Consider the following 25802-nt stretch of genomic DNA (forward strand, 5'->3'; position numbering starts at 1 on the left):
CCAGGAAGGTGAGAATTCCACCAACAAAGATACAAAGAGAACTCTAAAGGGCACCCTGGCATGTAAGAGGCCACCCAAGGAAGGACGAACTTTGAAGGAGCACCCCCCACTCCGAGGCGGAAGTTTTGACTGCACTGCTGAAGACATGGTTGCAGCCCATTGGATGGTGATGAAGTTCACTGGAACTGGTCCACAGCAGCTGAACAAGGAGAAACAACCCTGTGAGAGCAAGTGAGCTGAGGTGGGTAGGCAGGTGCACAGAGGGAGCTGGGCGCCTTAGTTGGCATGAGCCTGGAGTGTGCCGTTGTCCTCACTGGGAGGAATACAGCCAGGTGGTCACTGGTCCCTTTAAAGGCTGCACAGTCACCAAGGGACGGCACGCTCTGGGGTGCCTGGCTGGAGCAGACAGAGCACCACTGGATGCATGTACACACACAGCACACTGTTTCCACTCCAGGCTGCAGCAAAAGCAAGAAAAAGCAAACTGCAGCAACTGGAATGAGGAAGGGATGCTCCTACTTCTGCAATGTCCCTCCAGCGCCCTCTACTGACAAAGTTTAACATTGTGCTCACTGTAAAGAAATGTTTGGGGTCCAGTCCTTTATCAAAGAGCAGGTACTGAAGGGTGAATCTGGAGCAGAGAGGCCCTAACTGAACCCCTACACAGGGGTAAAGGCAAAGTTAACCCCAAACCAAACCTACTGCCATCAAGTCGATTCTGACTCACGGCGACTCTACAGGACAGAGTAGAACTGTCCCATAGGCTTTCCAAGTAGCGGCTGGTGGATTCGAACTGCTGGACTTTTGGTTAGTAGCAGAGCTCTTACCCACTGTGCCACCAAGGATCCACAGGCAAAGTTAGGAGGGCACAAACAGCAAAATGGCTTTCCTGGGTGACTAAAGTTTCAGACAGGTAGTATGTGAGCTGGACCTTGAAGGATAAGTGAGATTTTGATAGGCTGGGGGGCTGCAAAAGCAAGAGAAAACTCATCCCAGATTGAGGGAACAGTTTTATTAATAACCCTGGAATCGTGGGCAAACCATTTAACCTTTTAAAGCCTCAAATGGAAATATCCGCCTAATCTATAAAATCCCTATGAGGTTAAAATCAAACAATGGACTGGGTGAATGACCTCTGAAAAAAAGTTTAAAGCGTTAGAGGAAAATCACTGGCTGATGCCTCTACATCGTAACTAGAACTCAAGCTCTGGTATAAACTCCTAGCAGACTAACCTACTCTTACCCCACTTACTTCCCTCCCCCCTCCCCAATTTTTTCCACCCCTCCCCCCCCAATTCCTAGTAGACATTTCTATAGATCTTTGATGAATGGAGTAAATTTGGGATTATCACAAGAACAGAGACCTTCCATGTAAAATCAAAACTAACCTGAGGGAAATCCAAGGTTTCTTATTTCCTTATAATAAAAGGATAAAAAGAATTATTAAATAAATATCTACTTTCTCTACATAGTTACGCACACCTATCCTGACATATACCCTAGCTATATTTTAGTCTAATACTTTAATAAAAAACCAAACCCACTGCCATCCAGTCAATTCCGACTTATAGAGACCCTACAGGACAGACGAGAACTGTCCCATAGGGTTCCAAGGAGTGCCTGATGGATTTGAACTGCTGACCTTTTGGTTAGCAGCCATAGCGCTTAACCACTATGCCACCAGGGTTTCCAATATTTTAACAGGAAGTATGAAATAAGGATTTTATTGAGAAATTAAATTCACAGTATCATCTACCATATACAATATAATATAAGTTCTAATAACAAAGCTTTTAATAATATAAATTCTAAATAATAATGAAAATCGATCTCATAAATAACCTGAGCCCACAGTCAGCAGGACCATGTGGACAAGAAGGTCATATACCTGCTAGACCCTGGTCACAGATGATGCCACAGACCTGTGTCTCAGGGCACATGAAGCTGCTCCCCCTAAAATGACCAACGGAGCCCAAACTTTCCAAACTTCTCAGGGGTTTTCAGAATATCACGGAGTTCACATTCTCCAGTCCCTGTTGTTGTTAGGGGCCAGCAAGTCGATTTAGCTCATGGTGACCCCATGCGACAGGGTAGAACTGCCCTACAGGGTTTTCTGGGCTATAATCTTTACGAAAGCAGATCACTAGGTCTTTCTCCCATGGAGCCACTGAGTGGGTTTGCACTGCCAACCTTTTGGTTAGCAGCCAAGCACTTAACTGTTGCACCACCAGGGTTCTTTTCTCCAGGCCTTAAACACTAAAATTATCAAAGGTCAACAGAAAGGGAAGAAATTTTGATATTTATTGAACACCAACTCAGTGCCAGACATTGTCCTGGTTTTTAAAAATACGTTTTTTAAATTATTATTATTATTATTATTATTATTAATTAATCTTTATTATCCTCATTTTACAGAAGAGGAAACTAGAGTGTGGAGAGGTTAAGGAACTTGTCCAGCATTCCATAGCTAGTAAAGCTGGAATTCAAACCCAGGTCTAACTGATTTCAAAGCAAACCCTCTTTCTCTTGAACTCAGGTGAAAATTTTAATGGCTGGGTTCCAGGGTGCCTGTAATAAGTAACAACTGTAGCAAGCAACTAATGTAGACTGAGAACAGGAGGACAAAAAAAAAGTAACAATGATATTAAGAGTTGTTCCTCTCACTCCACTCACCCCCTTTGTTCTCAACTCTTAGGTTTTGCCCTTTACAAGCTACTGAGGAACTTGTATCTTAAAATATTTAGACAAGCAAGATATAGTCTATGTTCTTATTTATTAAAACTCTGTCCTATTTGAAAATCAACCCCTCCATTGTTAAATTAAGGACAATATCGTATCTCAGTCATCGAGAGCTCACTGGAGAAAGTCAGCCTTTGCCGGATGTTGAGAGAGAATCTAAAACGAGAGCTGCTGCAACTTCCGGCTGTCGAGTGCTGGGTTTATTAGCAGTGCTACCACCCGACATCTGTGCAGTGGTCGACAGACTACGAAGTGCTTTCACACACATCTTCTCACTGAGAGGATGAAAACAGCTCTGACAGAGGCAAACTGGTGAAATTCTAACATAACATAAGACTGGCACCAACGCCACCCCTTGATTTTTAAAATTAATCAATTTTCTAATTAATCTTTTTCCTGCCATACGGCTCATCCTTCTCCCACCCTGTCTTGTTCCCACTTCAGTGTCCACATCCCCGCATAAAGAAACCAACTCAGCTCCTTCACCAGAAGAGATGCCCGTTTCTGTGAATACTGTAGCTCCTACTAAAACAATTTCCCAGGAATAACCTGTTATCAAACAGGCATTTATAATGCCATAAAAAAAAGGCATCACCTATAGAGGATCCATGGCTGAAGGCTCAGTGCTCAAACCAGAGCTCAGAAAGTATTTCTCTGCCACCCACTTCTGATGAGACAATGTGTAACTGGGGTTAAGGGTTTGGGATCTGCTGACAGAAGGAAGCTAGCTTGAACAGCTGCCACCGACTAGTGAGTTAACCTTTCCTTCCTTTTTTTTTTTCCATCTGCAAAATATAACCTCATAGGGTATTGTGAGTTGACATGAATCATGCCTATAAAATACTCAGCACACAGTCTGGTCACTGGGCTCACTCAATATGAGCTGCCATTATTTTGTGGCATCTGAGCTGATGAGAGAGAGCAGTGTTAGCTGATAGTGTCTCCCACATTCTCACCATCCCAATATCAAAGGGGAGTGGAAGGCCTTGAATACCCTCTTATCTGTGGTTGAAAATATCACATCTGGAGGATGGCTTCTCTTAACCTGGCCATCCTGAACATCCGGAGAAGCTCTCCTCTCCAGCTGTGACCTCTGCTCCTTTCTCAAGTCTTACAACTGGTTTGGAAGATACACTCAGAAGGTGATTACCAAACATGTGGAAAGTCAGTAAACACATTAGAATTCTTGGGTATCCAGAACATTACTCGTTCCACTCGGGTTACAAAGGGCAGTCTCTGACTTCCAGTTGTTTAAAATTTGGTTGGGGCTTGGACTGACTACAACAAAAGAGCCAAGAGAAAAAACCACAAGAGATAAGCTTCAGAGGGAGCTGGATACACAGAAAAGGAGTTTAAGTTTACTGAAGGTGGACCTTCAGGCTGGAATTCAGAGACTAGTTTCCAAACCTTAATTTGTATAAAATGCTAGATTATTTGTAATAGTGTCACTTCCAACCCTAAAAAGTGTTCAAATATAATAATTTTTGTCAAAGGTTTTGATCAAATGCAAAGCCCTTTACTGCACAGATAATAGGAATGCTATCTTTACACTTTACACTTTAAAACAATAGCCTTTGGGCTTTTAAGTAAGAAATTTACTTAAAAACAGACCTCTTTCTACTGCACAGTAATAAAGGTATTTTCCTCCTGGTGTTGGGTGGGAAAAGGAATAGAGGAGGATTCTAAGCCTTCATTTAGTCTCAGAGGAAAATTTAAAAATTCTGCCCCATTCCATTTATCGTAGTTAAAATGCAGCTGAGTCACCTGCACTTCAAATCTCAACCTCAGAAGGACAGCTGCAAAGTCATCCTGGGCATAAAGCATTTTTTCAATATTGGAGAGTCAGGGCAAACCCAGGGTGACAGGGGCTGCCTCCTTATAACCTTAACAAAGATCTTCTCCAGTGTGAGCAGTCAAAATTCAAACTAAGAGCATCCCCACGCTCACCACTAGGAAACCCAGTTTTCTTTTAATTAAAAAAAATTTAGAGGTCACCCTTCAGCTTTGTTTACCAGTAATGAGTCCTGCAGCCCCCATTTATCACCCCTGGAGATTCTTTTACACTTTGATGTGAAAAGAGTCAGGGTCCTTTGTGATTTCAACTACTCCAACAGCAGTCCTTTCATTTGCAAACGAAGCTCTGGCCCTCAGTAAGAACCAACTGTCAGGGAAAAATTCATTGCCTTTCCTCCCAATTATTTATCAGAGACAGGGAGAGTAGCTTGGCTTTAAGACATCCCTCAAAAGAGGGATCCCAGCACAGCCCTAATGCATTCCCTACCTTTGCTGGTTCTTTCAGCCCAGTATGCCTTTCTGAAATCCCACCACTCATCAAAGGACCTTGTCTCATGAAGCCTTCCCTTCCAAAAGGGCCTTCTCTCTCTTCTAAGCTTTCACAGACTCATAAGCAAAAAGGGCCTTCCATTCCTTGTTGTCTAGGTGTTCTATCCCTTAGGGCAACTGCTATTTTCTCCAGAGCCAGGAATCTACCAACACTCTGACTTGGCCCTAACATATTCTCAACTATCCCGATAATTAGGTCACAAGGCGCCCATTTTCCCTCCATCTTTACCGACTTTCCACATAAAGGGGAACTGAAGTTTAAAAGGGCGAGAGGATTTAAAGATTTCTTGAAGTATCTAAGAAGTCTGAGGTGGTGGTCAGAAAGAGGAAGGTATACAGCACAACTCAGAACTTTTTTAAGTAAACTGTTTGAATTAAAACTTACTTAAGAAAAGTGCACAACTCACACATGAATTTTAACAAAGAAAATTAACTGTGTAACCAGCACCCAGATCAAGACATAGAACAATACCAGCACTCCTGACCAATTAGAATACTTATACCAAAAAGACTTATCTTGAATGTAAATCAGGCTGCAGAGCTAACATATACGGGATAGAACCACAGGTTTCTCAACCTCAGCACTATTGGCATTTGGGGCCAGGTAACTCTTTGTTGTCTGTGACGGGGAGAGGGGCTCTCCTGTGAATTGTAGGATGTTTTGCAACATCCCTGGCCTCTACTCACAAGATTGTTACAACTAAAAATATCTCCAGACAATGCTGCAGCAACGAGCTCAAGCATAACAATGATCCGAAGGATGGTGCAGGACCACACAAGTGTTTCTGTTGTGCATAGGGTCACTATGAGTTGGAACCAACTCAACGCCACCTAACAACAACGATGCCAAATGTCCCTTGGGGTACAAAATCGTCCCCAGTTGAAAACCACTGGTATATATTTTTTAAAAACCAGTTGTCACTGAGTCAATTCTGATTCATGGTGACTCCACATGTGTCAGAGTAGAAGTGTGCTCCACAGGGTTTTGAGTGGTTGATTTTTTTGGAAACAGGCCTTTCTCCCAAGGTGTTTCTGGGTGAGTGGGAACTTTCAACCTTTCAGTTAGAAGCCAAGCGCTTTAACCATTTGACTACCGAGGGACTCTCACTGGTACACAGGAACAAGTTAAACACACTAAGAGGAAACAAACAGACAAATATACAACTAAGCTTCCTCAACCAGTTAATTGTTGTATGCCATTGAGTCGATTCCAACTCATAGTGACCCCATGCAGAACTGCCTAATAGGGTTTCCTAGGCTGTGATCTTTATGGGAACAGATTGCCAGGTCTTTCTTCCACGGAGCCTCTGCATGGATTAGAACCTCTGACCTTCCAGTTAGCAGATGAGAACTTAACCATTGTGCCACCAGGGCTCCTTTAACCAGTTAGTACCAGTAAACCACTCCCCCCCCAAAAAAAGTAGGGCAAATGCTCTAGATTAAAACAGACTTGAGACACAACAAACTTAATACAATGTATGAACCTTGGTTCACTTGAATCAGGTTGTAAACAACTTTAAAAGGCATTTTAAAACAAGGAAAGCTTGGCTATGGGCTAGGAATTAGATGAATCCAAATGCTAATTTTATTGTATAGGAAAATATCTATATTTTTTGAGACATACATAAAGTATGCAAGAATTAAAAACACACACACACACACATCTTGGATTTGTTTAAAAATACTTCAACGAAAAACAGATAGATAATCAAGGTGTGGCCAAATCTTGAGAAATGTTGAATTTGGGAAAAGGGTATTTGAGAAGTCATTTAATTTTGCTTCTACTTCTACTAATCTCTAAATATTTTCATGGTAAAAAAAATTATTTCAAAATGATGAAAGGAGAAAGGTAGTAAGAGAGAACAATAATTAAGCCTACACTAAATTAGAATATCACGGCCAGTATTAGTTGCCTTTTTTTTTTTTAAATAATACATTAACTATTTTCTGGATTCCGGTTAACTTTAGCTTTTACAGTACAACATTCAAGAAGATGGATAAAAAAGTAAATTAGACCAGTTAATTCTCTAATCATAGAAGTCAACATTAATTGTTTACTGACTGCTACTATGCTGCACAAGATTTTTTTCCTTTTTTGTTTAATCTTTAGACTCTTCTTAACAAAAAATCTTCAATGATTTCATAAGACCCATTTACTCAATATTTTCTAATTGCTAACTGCAAGGGTGGCGATTCGAACCCACCAGCCGCTCCTCGGAAGAAATATGTGGCAGTTTGCTTTCATAAAGATTACAGACTTGGAAACCATACGAGGCAGTCAGCTCTACCTTGTTCCATAGGGTTGCTATGAGTCAGAATCAACTGGACAGCAACAGGTACAGGTTTATTCACTTAACTGTATTTAATAACATTTTACTTATATAAATATACAAAATTCCACCTTCTACCAAAGTTTTAAAAAAATTTTAAGGCAACAGAAATAGCGGCAGTCTGTATTGCAGGTGTTATGTCTTCAGAAATTGTTGGTCAAAAGCAGATACGAAATCTCACAGTGCTTTACATATTAAATGTTATTTAGTATAGTAATTAAAACTTTTCCCAACCAAACACAAACTAGTTACCTCAGCATTCCCTATAGCCTGATTCATGTATTCAGCAGCCAGAATGCTCCTTAGAAGGGAGGAGACTTCATCTCACGTACTTTGGACATGTTACTGGAGGGACCAGTCCCTGGAGAAAGACATCATGCTTGGTAAAGTAGAGGGTCAATAAAAAAGAGGGAGACCCTCAAGGAGATGGACTGACACAGTGGCTGCAACAATGGGCTCCAACACAGCAACAACTTTGAGGATGGCACAGGACCCGGCAGTGTTTGGTTCTGTTGTACACAGGGTCGCTATGAGTCGTAATCAACTAGGCACCTAACAACAATTAGTTTCTCCAGGCCTTTGCTTACTGGAGAAAGTAGATTAATGGTTGCCTGGGGCTGGGACTGGGACCAAACATTAACTGCAAACAGGTAGTATCATCTATTGGAGGTGGTGGAAACATAAAATTGGATTCCAGTGATTGTTGCACAACTCAGTAAATTTACTAAAAATCACTAAATTGTACACTTAAAACAGTATATAAATTATACTGCAATAAAGTTGTTTGTGGCGGGAAGATAAGTACACTACTGGTAGAACAGTAAATACTAAGTAGCAATGTTCTCTTATGCTCTGTGGGTGATTCAGGATAATTCCACAGCCAATATTAAATGTAAAATAGACCAAAGTAAAACCTTGTAAGTGTATCCACATACCCTGCAAATAAACACACTCCCCGTGTTTCTTTATTAAAGTTCTGTTTCTCTATCATTCTCCTTCCTATGAGGGCGCTTCCCAAAGCAGCTCACAAAGAAATCTCTTCAACCCAAAGAGTTTCCTCCAAGCAAAACCTTTCCTCTTGAAGTAGAATTAAAAAAGCCACTGGCTCCCCTGAAACCCACCATCCCACCATCATCACCTTAGTAGTGAAATTAATAATTTATAGAGAAGTTATAATGTTCCAGGCCTGTTATAAGCACTTTACATGCATTATCTCATCCCCGTTTTAATGAGGCTTTAAAAGTTAAGCAATTTGCCCAAGGAACCAGTGTCAGAGATCTGAATACAATCTTTCTGGCTGCTGAGTCTCACACTTAGCTGGCTACATATATTGGCAAAATTACTCAACATTTTTGTCTTTTTTTCCCCAAAATTTAACTGTCTCTCTGGGAAATAACTACCTTTGAAAAAGATTTCCTCAGGTCTGGGCTAAGTCTGAAACTAATCTCCCCTAAATCCATGGAGCTGATGAATCATCTTAAACTACATTTGACAATGACGCATATTTACCAGTTAGGAACTAAATGAATAATTTCTTTTAGAAGGATCAGCACAAAGCTGGTTCCTATGAGGCGGAGGTTACAGATGTCCCAAATGTCCAATTTTTCCAAGCTGCTGCATCACTCCATCATCTCCACCATCAACTACTCCCCCTTCCCCTCAGTACTCCCCCCAGTACTCCCCCTCCCCCCAGTGCTCCCCCTCCCCCCAGTACTCAGCCCTCTGGTCTTTGGGTTCCATAATTCACTGCAGTATCTCACAGAACTCATGAACTGTCCTTACAGTTAAGTGGTTTATTAGGGAACTAACGGTACAATTCTTTTAAGTCTAGTGAATAGCAAAACCAAATAACCCCTTTGTTAGGGTTCCATATACTTTATCTATATTTTTTTTTTTTTTTTTTTTTACCACCACAAGGGTGCTAAGCAACTTATCTGCTTTATTAGCAAGCTGACAATACCCTTGGTGAGCCACAGGCACCTTATATGCACAGTCCCACGCAATCATTTGGTGGGAGTTACACGGCCAAGGTGGCAAAGGCCATATAAAAGTGATCCATCACATTACAGGAACCATTTTCTAAAATAAAGGAAAACAAGGTTTCTGCTTAAGAAACATTACCGCACTTGTAAATCAGGCCTGAAACTATTTCACTGTGGAAATACAGGAACCCTCCCTAGGTCCACATTTCACAACTCCAGGTGTGGATTATTTACAATGCCCAGGCCAATCGCTATTTTAGGAAAAACAGCCTGCAGCCATCAATCTCCCGTGTGAGCATCTGGAAGCTTGGCCCCTGATCTGCTCACACAAAGAAAATCTGTCCATAATTTAATAGGTGTTAATCTGTTTAACACCTTGTAGTTTCCTCATTAATTGAGAACTCTCCTCAATTAGGAGAATTAAACATTATTCCATGCCCTTCTGGGGAAAGAGCTTCCAGGACAATAGTACAGTATTACAATGTGAATCAGTGTTCACATAACTCAATCCCAGAAATCTCACAAAATGCCAACAAGCATATCAGCGGATCTCCTAACCCTTCTATAAGAAGTGTTCAACCTTTAATGGCAGGAGTCAAAAAAACCAGGTCCCACTGATCTGATGGTGTAGCCTAAAATAAAGCTGCTTTCATTCTTATGTTTTATCTTAACATGCCCCCACCCCCTTGCCATCAAGTAAAAATTTCACAGGAATGTATCCCAGTTTTACTCTCTGAATTAATTACCTGGGTCCAATTTCAGAAGAATGTATTTAGAACACACTTTGTATAAAATAATTTTAGTTTCAGGATTCCAAGAAGAAAATCAGAGATTTTAAGCAATGGGTACAGAAGGGTAAGAATGAAAACACATTAGTGAAATAGCAAAAGGCATGTCCCTCTATCAACAATGAAAAAGAAGAGTAATTAGAAACTTCAGAAAACATAGAAACACCACTCAAAAATGATGCTATTTAAAATGTGGCATCATTTTGAACAATTTACCCAGCTAAAGATATAGACCAAGGATCTATTCATTGGAAATACCTTTTTTCAACAACATAAACTGTAACTATACATGTGGACCTCATCAGATGGAATACACAAGCATCAAATCAACTACATCTGTAGAAAAAGACAGTAGAGAAGCTTGATATCATCAGTCAGAACAAGGCAAGGGACCAACTGTGGAGAAGATCATCAATTACTCATATGCAAGTTCAACCTGAAGCTGAAGAAAATGAAAACAAGTCCAGGAGAGCCAAAGTACAACCCTGAGTACACTGTATCTGAATTTAGAGACCATCTCAAGAACACATTTGATGCGCTGAACTGAACACTAATGACCGAAGACCAGACAAGTTGTGAGACGACATGAAGGACATCATACATGAAGAAAGCAAAAAGTCATTAAAAAGACAGGAAAGAAAGAAAACACCAAAATGGATGTCACAAGAGACTCAAACTTGCTCTGGAACACACAGTAGCTAAAGCAAACGAAGGTAATGATGAAGTAAATGAGCTGAATGGAAGACTTCAAAGAGCTGCTCAAGAAGACAACGTGCAAACACCTGGAGTTAGAAAACCAAAAGAGAAAAACATGTTCAGCATTTTTCAAACTGAAAGAAATGAAAAGAAATTCATGCCTCAAGTTGCAATTTTGAAGGATTCTATGGGTAAGATACTGAATGATGCAGGAAGCATCAAAAGAACATGGAAGGAATAGAGTCACTGTACTAAGAAGAACCGGTCAACATTCAACCATTTCAGGAGGTAGCATATGATCAAGAACCAATGGTGCTAAAGGAAGAAGGCCAAAGTGCACTGAAGGCACTGGCAAAAAAACAAGGCTCCAGGAATTGATGGAATACCAATTGAGATGTTTCAACAAACAGATGTAACATTGGAAGTGCTCATTCATCTATGTCAAGAAATTTGGAAGACAGCTACCTGGCCAACTGAGTGGAAGAGATGCATATTTGTTCCCATTCCAAAGAAAGGTGATCCAACAGAATGCAGAAATTATTGAACAATGTCATTAAATCACACACAAGTAAAATTTTGCTGAAGACCATTCAAAAGCAGTTGCAGCAGTACGTTGACAGAGAAATGCCAGAAATTCAAGCTAGATTCAGAATAGGATGTGGAACAAGGAGTATCACTGTTGATGTCAGATGGATCTTGGATGAAAGCAGAGAATACCAGAAAGTGTTTATCTGTGTTTTATTGACTGTACAAAGGCATTCGATCGTGTGGATCGTAACGAATTATGGATAACATTCTGAAGAACGGGAATTCCAGAACACGTAATTGTACTCACGTGGAACCTGTAAATAGACCAAGGGGCTGTCATTCAAACAGAGCAAGGGGATACTGCATGGTTTAAAACCAAGAAAGGTGTGAGTCAGGGTTATATCCTTTCACCATACTTATTCAATCTGTATGCTGAGCAAATAATCTGAGAAACTGGACTACATGAAGAATTCAGCATCAGGACTGAGGAAGATGCGTTAACAATCTGTGATATGCAGATGGCACAACCTTGCTTGCCGAAAGGAAGAAGACCTGAAGCATTCATTGATGATGATCAAAAACTACAGCCTTCAGTATGAACTACAGCTCAACACAAAACAAAAATCCTCACAACCGGACCAATAAGAAATATCATGATAAATGGAGACAAGACTGATGTTGTCAAGGATTTCATTTCACTTGAATCCACAATCAACGCCCACGGAAGCAGCAGCCAGGAAACCAAACATATCGCACTGGGCAAATCTGCTGCAAAAGACCTCCTTTAAAGTGTTAAAAAGCAAAGGTGTCACTCTGAAGACTAAGGTGCACCTGTCCCAAGCCATGATATTTTCATTAGCCTCATATGCATGTGAAAGCTGGACAATGAATAAGGAAGAACAAAGAAGAATTGATGTCTTTGAATTATGGTGTTGGCGAAGAATACTGAATATACCATGGACTGCCAGAAGAATGAACAAGTCTGTCATGGAAGAAATAAAACTAGAGTGCTCCTTGGAAGCAAGGATGATGAGAGTTCATCTCACATACTTTGGACAAATTATCAGGAGGGACCAGTCCCTCAAGAAGGACTTCATGCTTAGCAAAGTAGAGGGGCAGTGAAAAAGAGGAAGGCCCTGGAACAGATGGATTGACAGAGTGGCTGCAATGATGGCCTCAAACATAGCAACAATTTTAAGGATGGCACAGGACCAGGCAATGTTTCCCTCTGTTGTATACAGGGTTGGTCGCTATGAGTCAGAACTGATTCAACGGCACCTAACAACAAGAAGATGGCACTATTTTGCTTCTCAAACAAAATAATTATGGTGCTTATTGGTTTTTCAACTTTTACTGTAGTGAAACCTGTGAGAGCCAGAACTTGACACGACTGCTTCGTTTTTCTGGGTCTCAAAAATTTTCTACCTTTGACAGGGTGCAGTTTTACCACTTTTCTATAGTTTTCTACTTGTGGAAAATATTTGCGGTTTCCATCTCTAACAGGTTTCTGCATTACATAGGTTCCAGCTTTCACAGGTTTCACTGTATTAATTTACAGCTGAAGCTTTGCAAGGGAGCATAAAATTGTAAAATAAAATGTGCTATCAACGTGGACAATTTAAAACTGAAAGCGGAGGCTAGTAGTTGAAGGAGAGAAGGATGAAGAGATGGAAGAAAGGATAAGTATATTATTTTCTTAGGTGATGGCAAGTTGATGGAAAAAATACCAAAAATATTCAATAGATTATATATATAATTAATATTACTTTAATATAATACATAATATAAAACACTATAAAAATATACTATAGATATTTAAAATTACAAAGATTAATAGAAGAACTAAAAACAATGTCAAAATCAAAACTGAATTGAAGACATGAGTGTATACTATATGATTATATTTTAATAAAGTCAAAGGCAGTCAAAATAAATCCATGGTGTTAGAAGTCAGAGCAGTGGTTATCTTTGAGGAAGGTAGTAGCTGAAATGGGACAGGGGGGCACTTCTGGAGAGCTGGTATTATCGTCACTTGATCTGTCACACAAGTATGTTCACTTTGTGAAAATGCAGGGGAACTGTACTAATAATGTCTGCACTTTTTGGTTTGTTATATTTCAATAAAACTTTTCAGAAAAACCTAAAAGGAGGAGGAGGGGAAGGAAGGTAGGGAAAATATAAAAGCTCAGACTCAATATTTAATGCTGATAAATCTGGAAATCACAGAAGCCTATTACTTATAAAAACTAAAACAAATATTTGTCTTTGCACATTACATTAGTAGTCTATCCACACTTACAACTCTAGATAGCTCTGAACAAAGCAAGGGTTCACACTTAGATTCCTATTTAATTTTTCATGATTAGAGATGCATATTCAATACAAATCTATTTCCTTTGCAAATACATCCTAGTCCTGGACCAGTTCCATATAAATTTGATGTTTTCCTGGACTACTAAAAGATTAAATAACTATGATGATTAAACATTTAAACAAGTGAGCTTTGGTATATATTAAAAATAGAGCTTTACTTGGGATTTCCCCTACCTTACCACTTGTATTAGGAATTAAAATTAAAATGAACACACTAGGGAGGTGAGGAGCTGGAAAGATAAGTACCACAAATAATGGAAACACCACTCTATAACTGTCTGAATATTGTACCCATCTGTTTTAGTCATCTAGTACTGCTGTAACAGAAATACCACAAGTGGATGGCTTTAACAAACAGAAATTTATTCTCTCATAGTTTAGGAGGCTAGAAGTTCGAATTCAGGACACTGGCTCCAGAGGAAGGCCTTCTTCCTCTGTTGGTTCAGGGGGAAGGTCCTTGTCACCAATCTTCCCCTGGGTCTAGGAGTTTCTCAGCACAGGGACCCCAGGTACAAAGGAAGTACTCTTCTCCTGGCTCTTCTTTCTTGGTGGTACGAGGTCCCTCTCCTCTCTGCTGTTTCTCTCTTCTATATTTCAAGACATTGACTCAAGATACAAACTAATCCTGTGGACTGAGTCCTGCCTCATTAACATAACTGCCTCTCATCCTGCCTCATTAACATCATAGAGGTTAGGATTTACAACATTTAGGATAATTCCATCAGATCACAATACGGGAGACAATCACAATACTGTGAATCATGGCCTAGCCAAGTTGACATACATCTTTTGGGGACACAATTCAATTTATAACACCACCTTAATTTAATAATTTGCAGTGATAGAAAACATCTGTAAATAACAGAATATAAAATATCTTTCAACCTTAGCACTGATAATACTGTTAATGATTGCAATTGATTCTCCTATCAGAAATTGGAGCCCTGGTGGTGAAGTGGTTAAGAGATCAGGCTGCTAACCAAAAGGTCTGGCAGTTCAAATCCACCAGCTGACCCTTGGAAACCCTATGAGGCAGTTCTACACTATCCTATAATAGGGTCCCTGGTGGCATAGTCGTTAAGTGCTACAGCTGCTAACCAAAGGGTCAGCAGTTCGAATCCACCAGGCGCTCCTTGGAAACTCTATAGGGCAGTTCTACTCTGTCCTGCAGGGTTGCTATGAGTTGGAATTGACTCGACAGCACTGGGGTGTTTTTTTTTTGGTCTATGAGTCGGAATTGACTCAATGGCACTGGGCTTTTTTTTTTTTTGGTTTATGAGTCGGCATCGACTCAAGGGCACTGGGCTTTTTTTTTGGTTTATGAGTCAGAATCAACTAGATAGCACACAACAACAACATCAGAAATTACACTTGATTTAATGTCAATAACAAGGAATTTTTGAGAACCTATTACTTCCCAAAAATCTTAAAACTGAAATTTAAAATCTCTTCTCCCCTTAAATTTTCACCAATCTGATTATCTAGATTCTTCTGTAAGAAGACCCAATTTTAACATTCTATAGCTGTCAACTGTTCCTAATGATCAATTCAAAGGGACCTCAGTCAAGATGCCAGCCAAAACTTCTCTAGAACTTGACTAATGGTTTCAGAGTACACCTGAAAATATAATCAGATGTGAATAGTTATGAAAATTCTGAAAATAAAAAGTAGTAAGAATCTGCCTGAATATTAAAACATATAATAAACATACAGTGAAGCAGTATGGTACTATCAAGAGAAAATCAATGGAATAAGAAAGTCCAATGACAGACCCAAAAATGTGCCAGAATTTAGACATAACATTCAAATTAGTGGAGAAAAGATGTATAATTTAATAAGTGATGTTGAAACAATTGGCTAGCCTTTTTCTTAAAAAAAAAAAAAAAAAGGCTTCCTAACATGATCCACTTTTTAACTTACTTGTTATAATGGAAATTTACAACACAGACTTTATACTAAAACTAACTATAGGTGGCTCAAAGAACTAAAAAGTCAAAGATCTACAACTAGGTTGGAAGTTAAGAGAGCCAAGCAGCTTACTAATAAATTGGGTGATTTGGGAGCTGTAGTGAACCAGAAAGCATCAGTGCTTCCCAAACTTTTTTTTTTTTTTCACATCAAGGTGCTTGCTAACGAAAAGGTTGGCAGTTTGAATAATCCAGCGGCTCTATGACAGAAGGACCTGGGAATCTGCTCCCATAAAGACTACCTGTTGCCATCGAGTCAATTCCGACTCATAGTGACCCTAAAGGACAGAGTAGAACTGTCCCATAGAGCTTCCAAGGAGCGCCTGGTGCATTTGAACTGCCGACCCTTTGGTAGCAACCGTAGCACTTAACCACTATGCCACCAGGGTTTCTAACCCCATAAAGATTAAAAAAAAAAAAAAAAAAATTTATTTTTATTTTTTTATACAGCCTAGGAAACCCTGTGGTGCAGTTTTACTCTATCATACAGGGTCACTATGAGTCAGAATTGACTCCATGGCACCCACCAATACAACCCCAGGGCAGACCAACAATGCAGATGTCTGCAGGAAGAAAACAGGCATGAGTATGGTTGACCTGCAGGCTGAAGGGAAATCAACATCTTGGCACACCTGAAACGTACTGATGGCATGTACACCAGTTGGTAAATTCTGAATTAAAAAGTACATGTCCTGCCTAAAGGAACTAGTGGCTATTCAATTCCATCTGAGGGGTGCTAGATGGCAATGCAAGCCCAAACTAAACCCAAACCAAACCCGCTGCAATCAAGTCAATTCCAACTCACAGCGACCCTATAGGAATGGGTAGAACTGCCCCATAGGGTTTCCAAGGACCAGCTGCTGGATTCGAACTGCCAATTTTCTGGTTAGCAGCCTAGTTCTTAACCACTATACCACCAGTGCTCCAATGCAAACCCAGTACTGTTAAATCTTAAAACTTTCAAGAGAAGATGGAAATCTAGATCTTATTTTTAAAATATTGGCAGGTAATTTTTTTTTCAGGAGACCAAACAAAATCCATCTGTTGACCAGATCTCTCCCACAGGCTACCAGCTTACAAATTCTGATTTAAAAGCAAAAAAATGAAAACATGCAAATGCCAGCAAGAACATATGACATTATTTTCACAACCTTGGAGTAGAAAAGACCTTTCTAAGCAGAATCAAAACCAGAATTCAAAGGACAAGACATTTAATTACATAAAAATTAAAAACTTATGTGCACAAAAGCACAAATAGCTAAAAGCAAAATAAATACATGGAGCCTCATAAAATTGAAAACTTCTGTTCATCAAAAGACTTTACCAAAAAAGTAAAAAGACAAGCTACCAACTGGGAGATTATCTTTGGACACCATATATCTGAGAAGAATCTGAAAACCAAAAGATATGTAAAACTTCAACAACTTAGCAACAAAAAGACAACCCAATCATAAAATGGGCAAAGGACTTGAATAGACATTTCACCAAAGAGGACATTCAAATGGCCATCTAACACATGAAAAGATGCTCAGTATGATTAGCCATTCAAAAAAACCCAAACCCACTGCCGTCGAGTCGATTCCAACTCATAGCGGCCCGATAGTTTCCAAGGAATGCCTGGCAGATTCAAACTGCTGACCTCTTGGTTAGCAGCTGTAGCACTTATCCACTATGCCATTAGACATTACAGAGATGTAAATAGACCACAGTGAGATACCATTTCACTCCCACTGGGATTAAAAAAAAAAAAAAACCTACTGCCGTCAAGTCAATTCCGACTCCTAACGACCATACAGGATAGAGCAAAAGTACCCCATAGGGTTTCCAAGGTGCAACTGTTGGATTCGAACTGCTGGCCTTTTGGTTAACAGCCAAACACTTAACCACTGCACAACCAGACTCCCCTCCCGCTAGGATAGCTAAGATAACAAGAAAACAAACAGAAAATAATAAATGTTGGCGAGAATGCAGGGAATTGGAACCCTTATCCATTGCTGGTAGAAATGTAAAATTGTACAGCTATCGTGGAAAACAGTGTGGCAGTTCCTCAAAAAACTACCATATGACCCAGCAGTTCCACTTCTAGGTATATACCCCAAAAAATTGAAAGCAGAGTTTACAAGAGACTTGTACACCAATGTTCACTGCAGCACTACTCACAATAGCCCAAAGGTGGAAGCAACCTAAATGCCCATCAACAGATGGATGGATAAACAAGATGTAGTACATACATACAGCGGAGTATTACTCAGCCAGTAGGAGAAGTGAAGTCTTGATACATGCTACAGTATGGATGGAGCTTCAAGACATTATGCTGAGCGAAATAAGCCAATCACAAAAGGACAAATATTGTGTGACCTTACTTAAAAAAAAAAGACAAGAAAAGGCACAGGTGTACAGACTAAAGCTTATCAGTGGTTATGAGGGGCAGGAAGGAGGGGTAAAAGGAGGATTAATAGTGATGGAAAAATCACATTGCTTAAGGGTAGGGATGCACAGCCAAGTATTGTAATTGCTGTCAATAAGTTGTACATCTGTAAAAAGCTGCATTGGCAAAAGTTGTAGAATAGGTATATTTATAACAGTGACAAAAAAAAAAAAAGTAACTGCTGAGGCTGCTCGTGTACAACCAAACACCTCATGGGATTTGGTTCCTTGGTTTGGAGGTTTAGGGTCATGGTTTCAAGGGATATTGCAGTTAATTGGCCTAGTATCTAGTATCGTGCTCAGTGCTTCTGTTCTAACTCCTAGTTCATTGTGTAGTGCCTGGGGCCTTAAAAGTCTGCAAGCAGCCATCCAAAGTACAATTGGTCTCTATTCACCTGGAGAAACAGATGAAGAAGAGGAGTCAGGAACAGGAGGAAGATATGGAATGTGTGGCTAATTACCTCCATAAACAACTGCCTCCTCTGCCATGAGACCAGAAGAACTGGATGGTGCCTGGCTACCATTACTGAACATTTTGATCAAAGATTCCATGGAAGAATCCTGAGCAAAGGGGGTAAAATGCAGAACAGAATTTCAAATTCCCATGGACTCTAGACTTTCTGGAGCTATGGAGGGTGGATAAACCTCTGAAACTATGGCCCTGAGATAATCTTTAAACCTTAAACCAAATGGGCAAAAGATACGAATAGACGCTTCACTAAAGAAGACATTCAGGTAGCTAACAGACACATGAGGAAATGTTCACGATCATTAGCCATTAGAGAAATGCAGATCAAAACGATAGTGAGATTTCATCTCACTCCAACAAGGCTGGCATTAATCCAAAAAATAATAAATGTTGGAGAGGCTGTGGAGAGATTAGAACACTTCTACACTGCTGGTGGGAACGTCAAATGGTACAACCACTTTGGAAATCGATTTGGCGCTTCCTTAAAAAGCTATACATAGAACTACCATATGATCCAGCAATCCCACTCCTTGGAATATATCTTAGAGAAATAAGAGCCTTTACACGAACAGATACATGCACACCCATGTTTATTGCAGCACTGTTCACAATAGCAAAAAGATGGAAGCAACCAAGGTGCCCATCAATGGATGAATGGATAATTATGGTATATTCACACAATGGAATACTATGCATTGATAAAGAACAGTTAGGAATCTGTGAAACATTTCATAACATGGAGGAACCTGGAAGGCATTACACTGAGTGAAATTAGTCAGTTGCAAAAGGACAAATATTGTATAATACCACTATTATAAGAACTTGAGAAATAGTTTAAACTGAGAAGAAAACATTCTTTTGTGGTTATGAGAGGGGGGAGGCAGGAAGGGTGGGAGAGGGGTATTCACTAATAGTAGATAAGAACTACTTTAGGTGAAGGGAAAGACAGCACACAGTACAGGGGAGGTCAGCACAATTAGACTAAACCAAAAGCAAAGCAGTTTCCTGAATAAACTGAATGCTTCGAAGGCCAGCATAGCAAGGGCAGGGGTTTGGGAACCATGGTTTCAGGGGACATCGAAGTCAATTGGCATAATAAAATCTATTAAAAAAAACATTCTGCATCTCACTTTGAAGAGTGGCGTCTGGGGTCTTAAACGCTAGCAAGCAGCCATCTAAGATGCATCAATTGGTCTCAACCCACCTGGATCAAAGCAGAATGAAGAACACCAAGGACACAAGGCAATTACGAGCCCAAGAGACAGAAAGGGCCACATGAACCAGAGACTATATCATCCTGAGACCAGAAGAACTAGATGGTGCCCGGCTACAACCGATGATGGCCCTGACAAGGAACACAACAGAGAGCCCCTGAGGGAGCAGGAGAGCAGTGGGGTGCAGATCCCAAATTCTCATAAGACTAGACTTAATGGTATGACTAAGACTGGAAGGACCCCAATGGTCATGGTCCCCAGAACGTCTGTTGGCCCAGGACAGGAACCATTCCCAAAGCCAACTCTTCAGACATGGATTGGACTGGACAATGGGTTGCAGAGGGACGCTGGTGAGGAGTGAGCTTCTTGGATCAGGTGGACACTTGAGACTATGTTGGCATCCTCTGCCTGGAGGGGAGATGAGAGGGTGGAGGGGGTTAGAAGCTGGCGAAAAGGACACGAAAAGAGAGTGGAGGGAGAGAGCAGGCTGTCTTATTAGGGGGAGAGTAAGTGGGAGCGTGTAGCAAGGTGTATATGGGTTTTTGTGTGACTGACTTGATTTGTAAACTTTCACTTAAAGCACAATAAAATTAAAAAAAAAAACCTTAAACCAAAAATATCCCCTGAAGTCATCGGAAAATCGAGCAATTGTTTAGCTTAACTAGTAAAAAATGCCTGCCTTAAGCATTATGCTCTTTTAAGAACCATCTATATGGGATCAAAGCGGCAACAGCAACTTGAGAGATTAGATAGGAACCTTACCGGGCAGTGAGTTTACACTAATGAAGGAGGAACTACTCAGAAAAGGAAGGTGAGAATGGTCGTACAACTCAAAGAATGTAATCAATGTCACTAAATTGTACATGTAGAAACTGTTGAAATGGTGTATATTTTGCTGTGTATTTTCTCAATAACAACAATAAAATAAATAAAATTTAGGAAGAAAAAAACCTTATGCGCAGCCAATCATCATGAACAAACGTTAAGACAAATGACAACTGTTTTCCCCCAAGGCTCTAGCAGAATGATGATTGAGGCTGCCTGAGTCACATACTTTCTCCCTGGTGGGGGAGTTGAGTGCACCAAGTTTAACAGCAGTCCCACCAGGACCACCTGGAATTGAAGAAGAGTTTGCTAAATGAATCAGAAAGGGGCAGGAAGTAGGAAAGTGTCCAAGACAGTCCAGAATGATACGCACCATTGCCTACACTGTTACTTAATAAATATTAGGTAAGTTTTCATCTATATTTCTCATATTTTAATATTTTGAATAGCTAATATTATATATAAAACTGAGCAGTGATATTAAAAATTCCTTCTGTATGTCAAAGGAGTTATTCTTAAAAGCTGCTTCCAAATCTTAATATGCTTCCTTCAATCAACATTGATCACTTAGTAATATGCAAGAAGGCAAAGAACTGTGTGTGCAGAGTCGGAGGGAGAGGTGTGGAAGACGTAAAATATAAATAAGACAGAATTTTCTAGCTCAAGGCTCTTATAATGAAGTGGATTTCATCAAGAAATTTGTGTCAGCACAGTCTGAATACATGCTCATTTTCCCAAATCAGTGCAAAACGGGCCAGTATCTTAAAAGCATCTTTAAAGATGTGAGTTAAGAGACTCAGAAATGACTAGGTTTAAAGGAAATCCATAGCTACTCTTACAAGTTTGACTTCATGTAGTAAAAGCTGACATTTTCAAATATTTTCCTGTACCACGGAGTTCATAAGTTACAAAAAGGAAAGGACCAAGCTTATTCTTTGAAAAGTAGATGCAAAAATTAAATACTGCTGCGTCTTTGAATAACGGGTTCCGTTCTTACCTGTTGCCGCTGCTGCTGACTCTTTCAGTAAACGCCATTGCTGCCAATCAGTGGGAAGTGGCAAGTCTGTTCATCTGAAAGAGAAACAGCAGCTTGTGAGCATCAGCCCATACGTAAATTCACAGGTGTGACATCTGTTGTTGTCGTGTACCATCAAGCGGACTTCAACTCACAGCAAATGAATAGGACAGAGCAGAACTGCCCCACGGGGTTTCCTGGGCTGTAATCTTTAAAAGAGCAGATCACTAACGTCTTTCTCCTGTGGAGCCACTGGTGGATTTGAACCACAGCCTTTGGTTCGCAGACTAGCGCTTAACCATTGTGCCACCAGGGATCCTTGACTGCCCTGTAAGAAACCTTATTGGAGACAGAGTTCAAAGTCCTAATTTAAAGCAGAAAATGCTTCGTCAATATTTCCCAAGTTGCAAGAACAAACAGGTCAGCATACATCAAAGGCTAATTGCACTTTTAATTTTGAGGCTGCTACTCAAAATTTCAGCAAGAAAAAAAAGCACACAAGCTTGTCATGAGGAGGCAGGGCAATAACATTTCCCTTGTGCCAAGCACTGTGTTAAGCCCTTTGAAAACTGACATTGCACATAAACGTTACAATACACTTGCAAAGTAGATGTGAATACCCCATTTTATAGATAAGAAAACTGAGACTCACTGGTTGTGTCAGCATTCTCACTAGAATCAAGTGGTGCACAGGTAAAAGTGATAAGTATGCAAGGGAAAGGAAACCAATGGTTGATCCTCACATAACAGTTCTTTAAAAAAAAAAAAAGGATCTTAATTAATCAATTTTAAGATCTTACTTCACTTGAAAAGGTGCTGAGTCTCAAAAAGCAATGCTTGAGCATCCTCTCAAAACAGGACTGGATTAAAACAACAACAACAACGAAAGTTATCCAGTCTGGGCAGAGGGCCTTGGTACTATCTTGTGTATCTCTAGAAACAACCTGCCTCTATATCACTAACACTATCAACAGCTGTTTCCTTTTCCCCCTCTTGTATATATTTGTAAATTGACTGTACTTATCTCAACTTCTTTAAATAGCTTTAGTTTCTTTTTTTTTTTCCAAACATCCTTAGGGCAAGGGCATGTTACTAAATTATCTTAGTACAGATTTAACAAACTATTTGACACAAATGGAAACATATTAAATCTGTAATAGTTTTAACTTGCCCTCTGTATAAAAAGGAGCCCTGGTGGCACAGTGGTTAAAGTGTTCGTCTGTCAGCCAAAAGGTCGGTGGTTCGAACCCACCAGCGGCTCCATGGGAGAAGGATATGGCATTCTGCTTCTGTAAAGATTAAAGCTTTGGAAACCCTATGGGGTGGTTCTACTCTGTCCTTACAGGGTCGGTATGAGTTGGAATCGACTCAACAGCAGTGGGTTTGGTTTGGGGTTGCTGTGTATAAGTGGCTCAAGTGTTACACTTTTGGCTAAGGCTGCAACACAGAATAGAGTCCTTCAGCTCTGACTTCTGATAAGGTCTTTTATTTCCCCTTTCATTAAATTAAAATGGCTGACTTGCTGACTACAATGTTTCCACACTAGTAGATACCATTTGTCATTCCATCTCCTTCTCCAAAAGAATGCAACATCTATGTTACAAACATTCTATTTAAACTCACACTAGCAGAGCTCTACAGGAGCCCTGGCAGCAAAACCAATAAGCACGCTCAGCTTCTAATCAAAAGGTTCACGGTTCAAACCCATCCAGCAGCTCTGTAAAGATTAAAACCTAGAAAATCCTATGGGGTAATGCTACTCTGTCATATGGGGTCACTATGCATCAAAAATCAATTGAACTGGTACCTAACAACAAAGCAGAGCTCTAGATTTTTCAGTGTCAAACATGCTTTGGGGTCAGACACTCCTCCAGCCAGGTACAGTGGCCCTAGGCAAGTTACCTAAATTCTTCAACACAGTCCACACCCCCATCTACCTGGGTTGCTGGCACTCTCTTATCTCACTTTCTTTTTCTTCTTCTCTCCTCACTCTGCAATGTTGGCACACAGTAAGTGATTTGCGTTAGCATTATTCCTCATTACACTGCATTACACTTCTGAAAAGCCTCTGAGAGCAGCACCTACATGGCCATCTACCATCTCAATGAAGATGCCTAATTTGCAACCCAAAAGAGTTCTCGTACTAGGACTGGTTGATGGGAGGTGAAAACAGCAGTGAGAGAGGAGGTAGGCTGTTGGGCTGCTGAGGGGCACCAACCTGGGAGGGTGGCCCTGAGTTCACTGGTTTGTTCTTTCACGTAGCCAATAAATATTTCCTGAGCAGCTACTCTAAGCCAGTTTGTAGTACAAACACTGAGAATAAAACACTGAAGAAAACAGCCCCCTGCCTTCACAGAGCTTGTGCGATATAGGAGTAAGCAATGAAAGGAACCAATAGGTAAAATGTACAGATATTAGGTAGGAAAAGATAATCCCTGGATGGTGCAAATGGTTAAGATCTTGAGCTGAAAGGCTGATGGTTTGAACCCATCCAGAGGTGCCCCAAAAGACAGGCCTGACGATCTGCTTCTGAAAGGTCAAAGCCTTGAAAACCATACATAGCAGTTCTACTCTGTACACATGGAGACACATGAGTTGGAGCTGACTCGATGGCAACTACAAAAACAGAGTGCCAGAGAAGAAACAAGGTAGGGTGTTGCAATTTTATAAAGGGTGGTCAGGGAAGGACTCACCAAGAATACAATATCTGAGCAAATATTTCAAGTACTTGAGAAGCAAATCACACATATCTGTGTGGAAAAGGGTCCTAGTTACTGACAAGGCCAAGACTGGAAGAGTAAGCTGAACCCCTGTGTCTCACCACTCAGGAGCACCACGGGGTTCCTGGTAGGTGGGTGATGAAGTGAAAGACATCATGGCCCCTGAAGGTTCTGGCCCATGGGCACAGCAGGGATCTGTGGAAACCAAAAGCTAACTTTGCCGAGAGGCACAACCGTTTCCTTCAAGGTAAGGGCAGGGTGGCTGCTTCTCCAGAACACTGACTATTCTCTCAGTGATGACTCACAGGAAAGACCAAATTCAGCCCCTTAAGGGTGTGTTCAGTCTCACCCAGTTATTTTTGCTCTTGGTGTTTTTGCAATTTATGGAGACCCCATGTATTACAGAGTAGAGCTGCTCCATAAGGTTTTCTTGGCTGTAACGTTTAGGGAAGTGTATCACTAAGCCTGTTTCCTCCACGGTGCTGCTGGGTTACCAGCCAAGCACAAACTGTTTGTGCCATCCAGGGACCTTCCCCGAAAGGTGTTTAGGGTGCTGATGTATATGCTTTTTACAGTTGTATCGAGTAGACATACAAGTCAGAGAAAAACAAGTTAGAATGGAGGCCTGTGGCAGTCAGGAAATTATCTTAAACCACCTCTAAGAAAGGAAATTAGTATATGATTCAATTCAGCAATTCTACTTCAAATCTTTTTTAAAATACTTTTCTTAAAGATTTACTCACATGTATACAAGTACATGCAATTAAACATTATTTGTAATTTTAAGAAAGCTGGTCACAGCTCAAATATGAATCCACACAAAAATGGCTAAATCAATTACGGTACATAACGAGATGCAATGTAACATCAAAAAGAATCACAGTTTTAGCTAAATGAGTTGCTAAACAAGAATGTACAATATGAACTCATTGGTTTAAAAGGAAAATGCTTTATTTTTATGTATCACACCCACCCACACAGGTTTAGAAGAACACATACCAAACTGTTAATAGTAACTTCTCTAGAAAGGGAAGAGACTGGGTGAAAAGGCCAGAACGGGAGCTGTGATGGGACACTTTCACCTTTCACTCGGCATGCAACGAATCAGTTATTACCTGCATGAACATGTTTTCTTTGTTTATGGAGGGGGCGGGGAAAGGGAGAAAAGCTGTACTGGCCTATAAAAACTTAAATTAGAGGGTTGTCCTGAAGTAAATGTTCCTACATTTTTATATTAATTTCATTAGTTTATTAAAAAAAAAACAAAACTGCACAATAAATGGGGGGTAGGGCAGTTAAAACCCTCCCATCCAAAAATCAGGGAAGTACCAATCTGGCTCTATTTAAAAATCAGGTAGTGCTGTGCAGGTGAAAGAGGACTCAAGT

General features: G+C 40.3%; 1 protein-coding gene across 8 annotated transcripts in view; it reads right to left on the reverse strand.

Moving 5' to 3' along the window:
- Positions 1-25802, reverse strand: part of AFF1 (ALF transcription elongation factor 1) — a 243599-nt gene that overhangs the window by 206442 nt on the left and 11355 nt on the right. For all 8 annotated transcript variants that reach the window (XM_023553275.2, XM_023553272.2, XM_023553274.2 and 5 more), the window contains one exon: positions 21679-21752. In XM_023553275.2, coding sequence (XP_023409043.2) covers positions 21679-21716 — 38 coding nt within the window. In that variant the 5' untranslated portion in view covers positions 21717-21752. Of the gene's footprint in view, positions 1-21678; positions 21753-25802 lie in introns of those variants that run through there.

The sequence above is a fragment of the Loxodonta africana genome, chromosome 5, assembly GCF_030014295.1.
Source record: "Loxodonta africana isolate mLoxAfr1 chromosome 5, mLoxAfr1.hap2, whole genome shotgun sequence".
In the NCBI taxonomy this organism is placed as follows: Eukaryota; Metazoa; Chordata; class Mammalia; order Proboscidea; family Elephantidae; genus Loxodonta; species Loxodonta africana.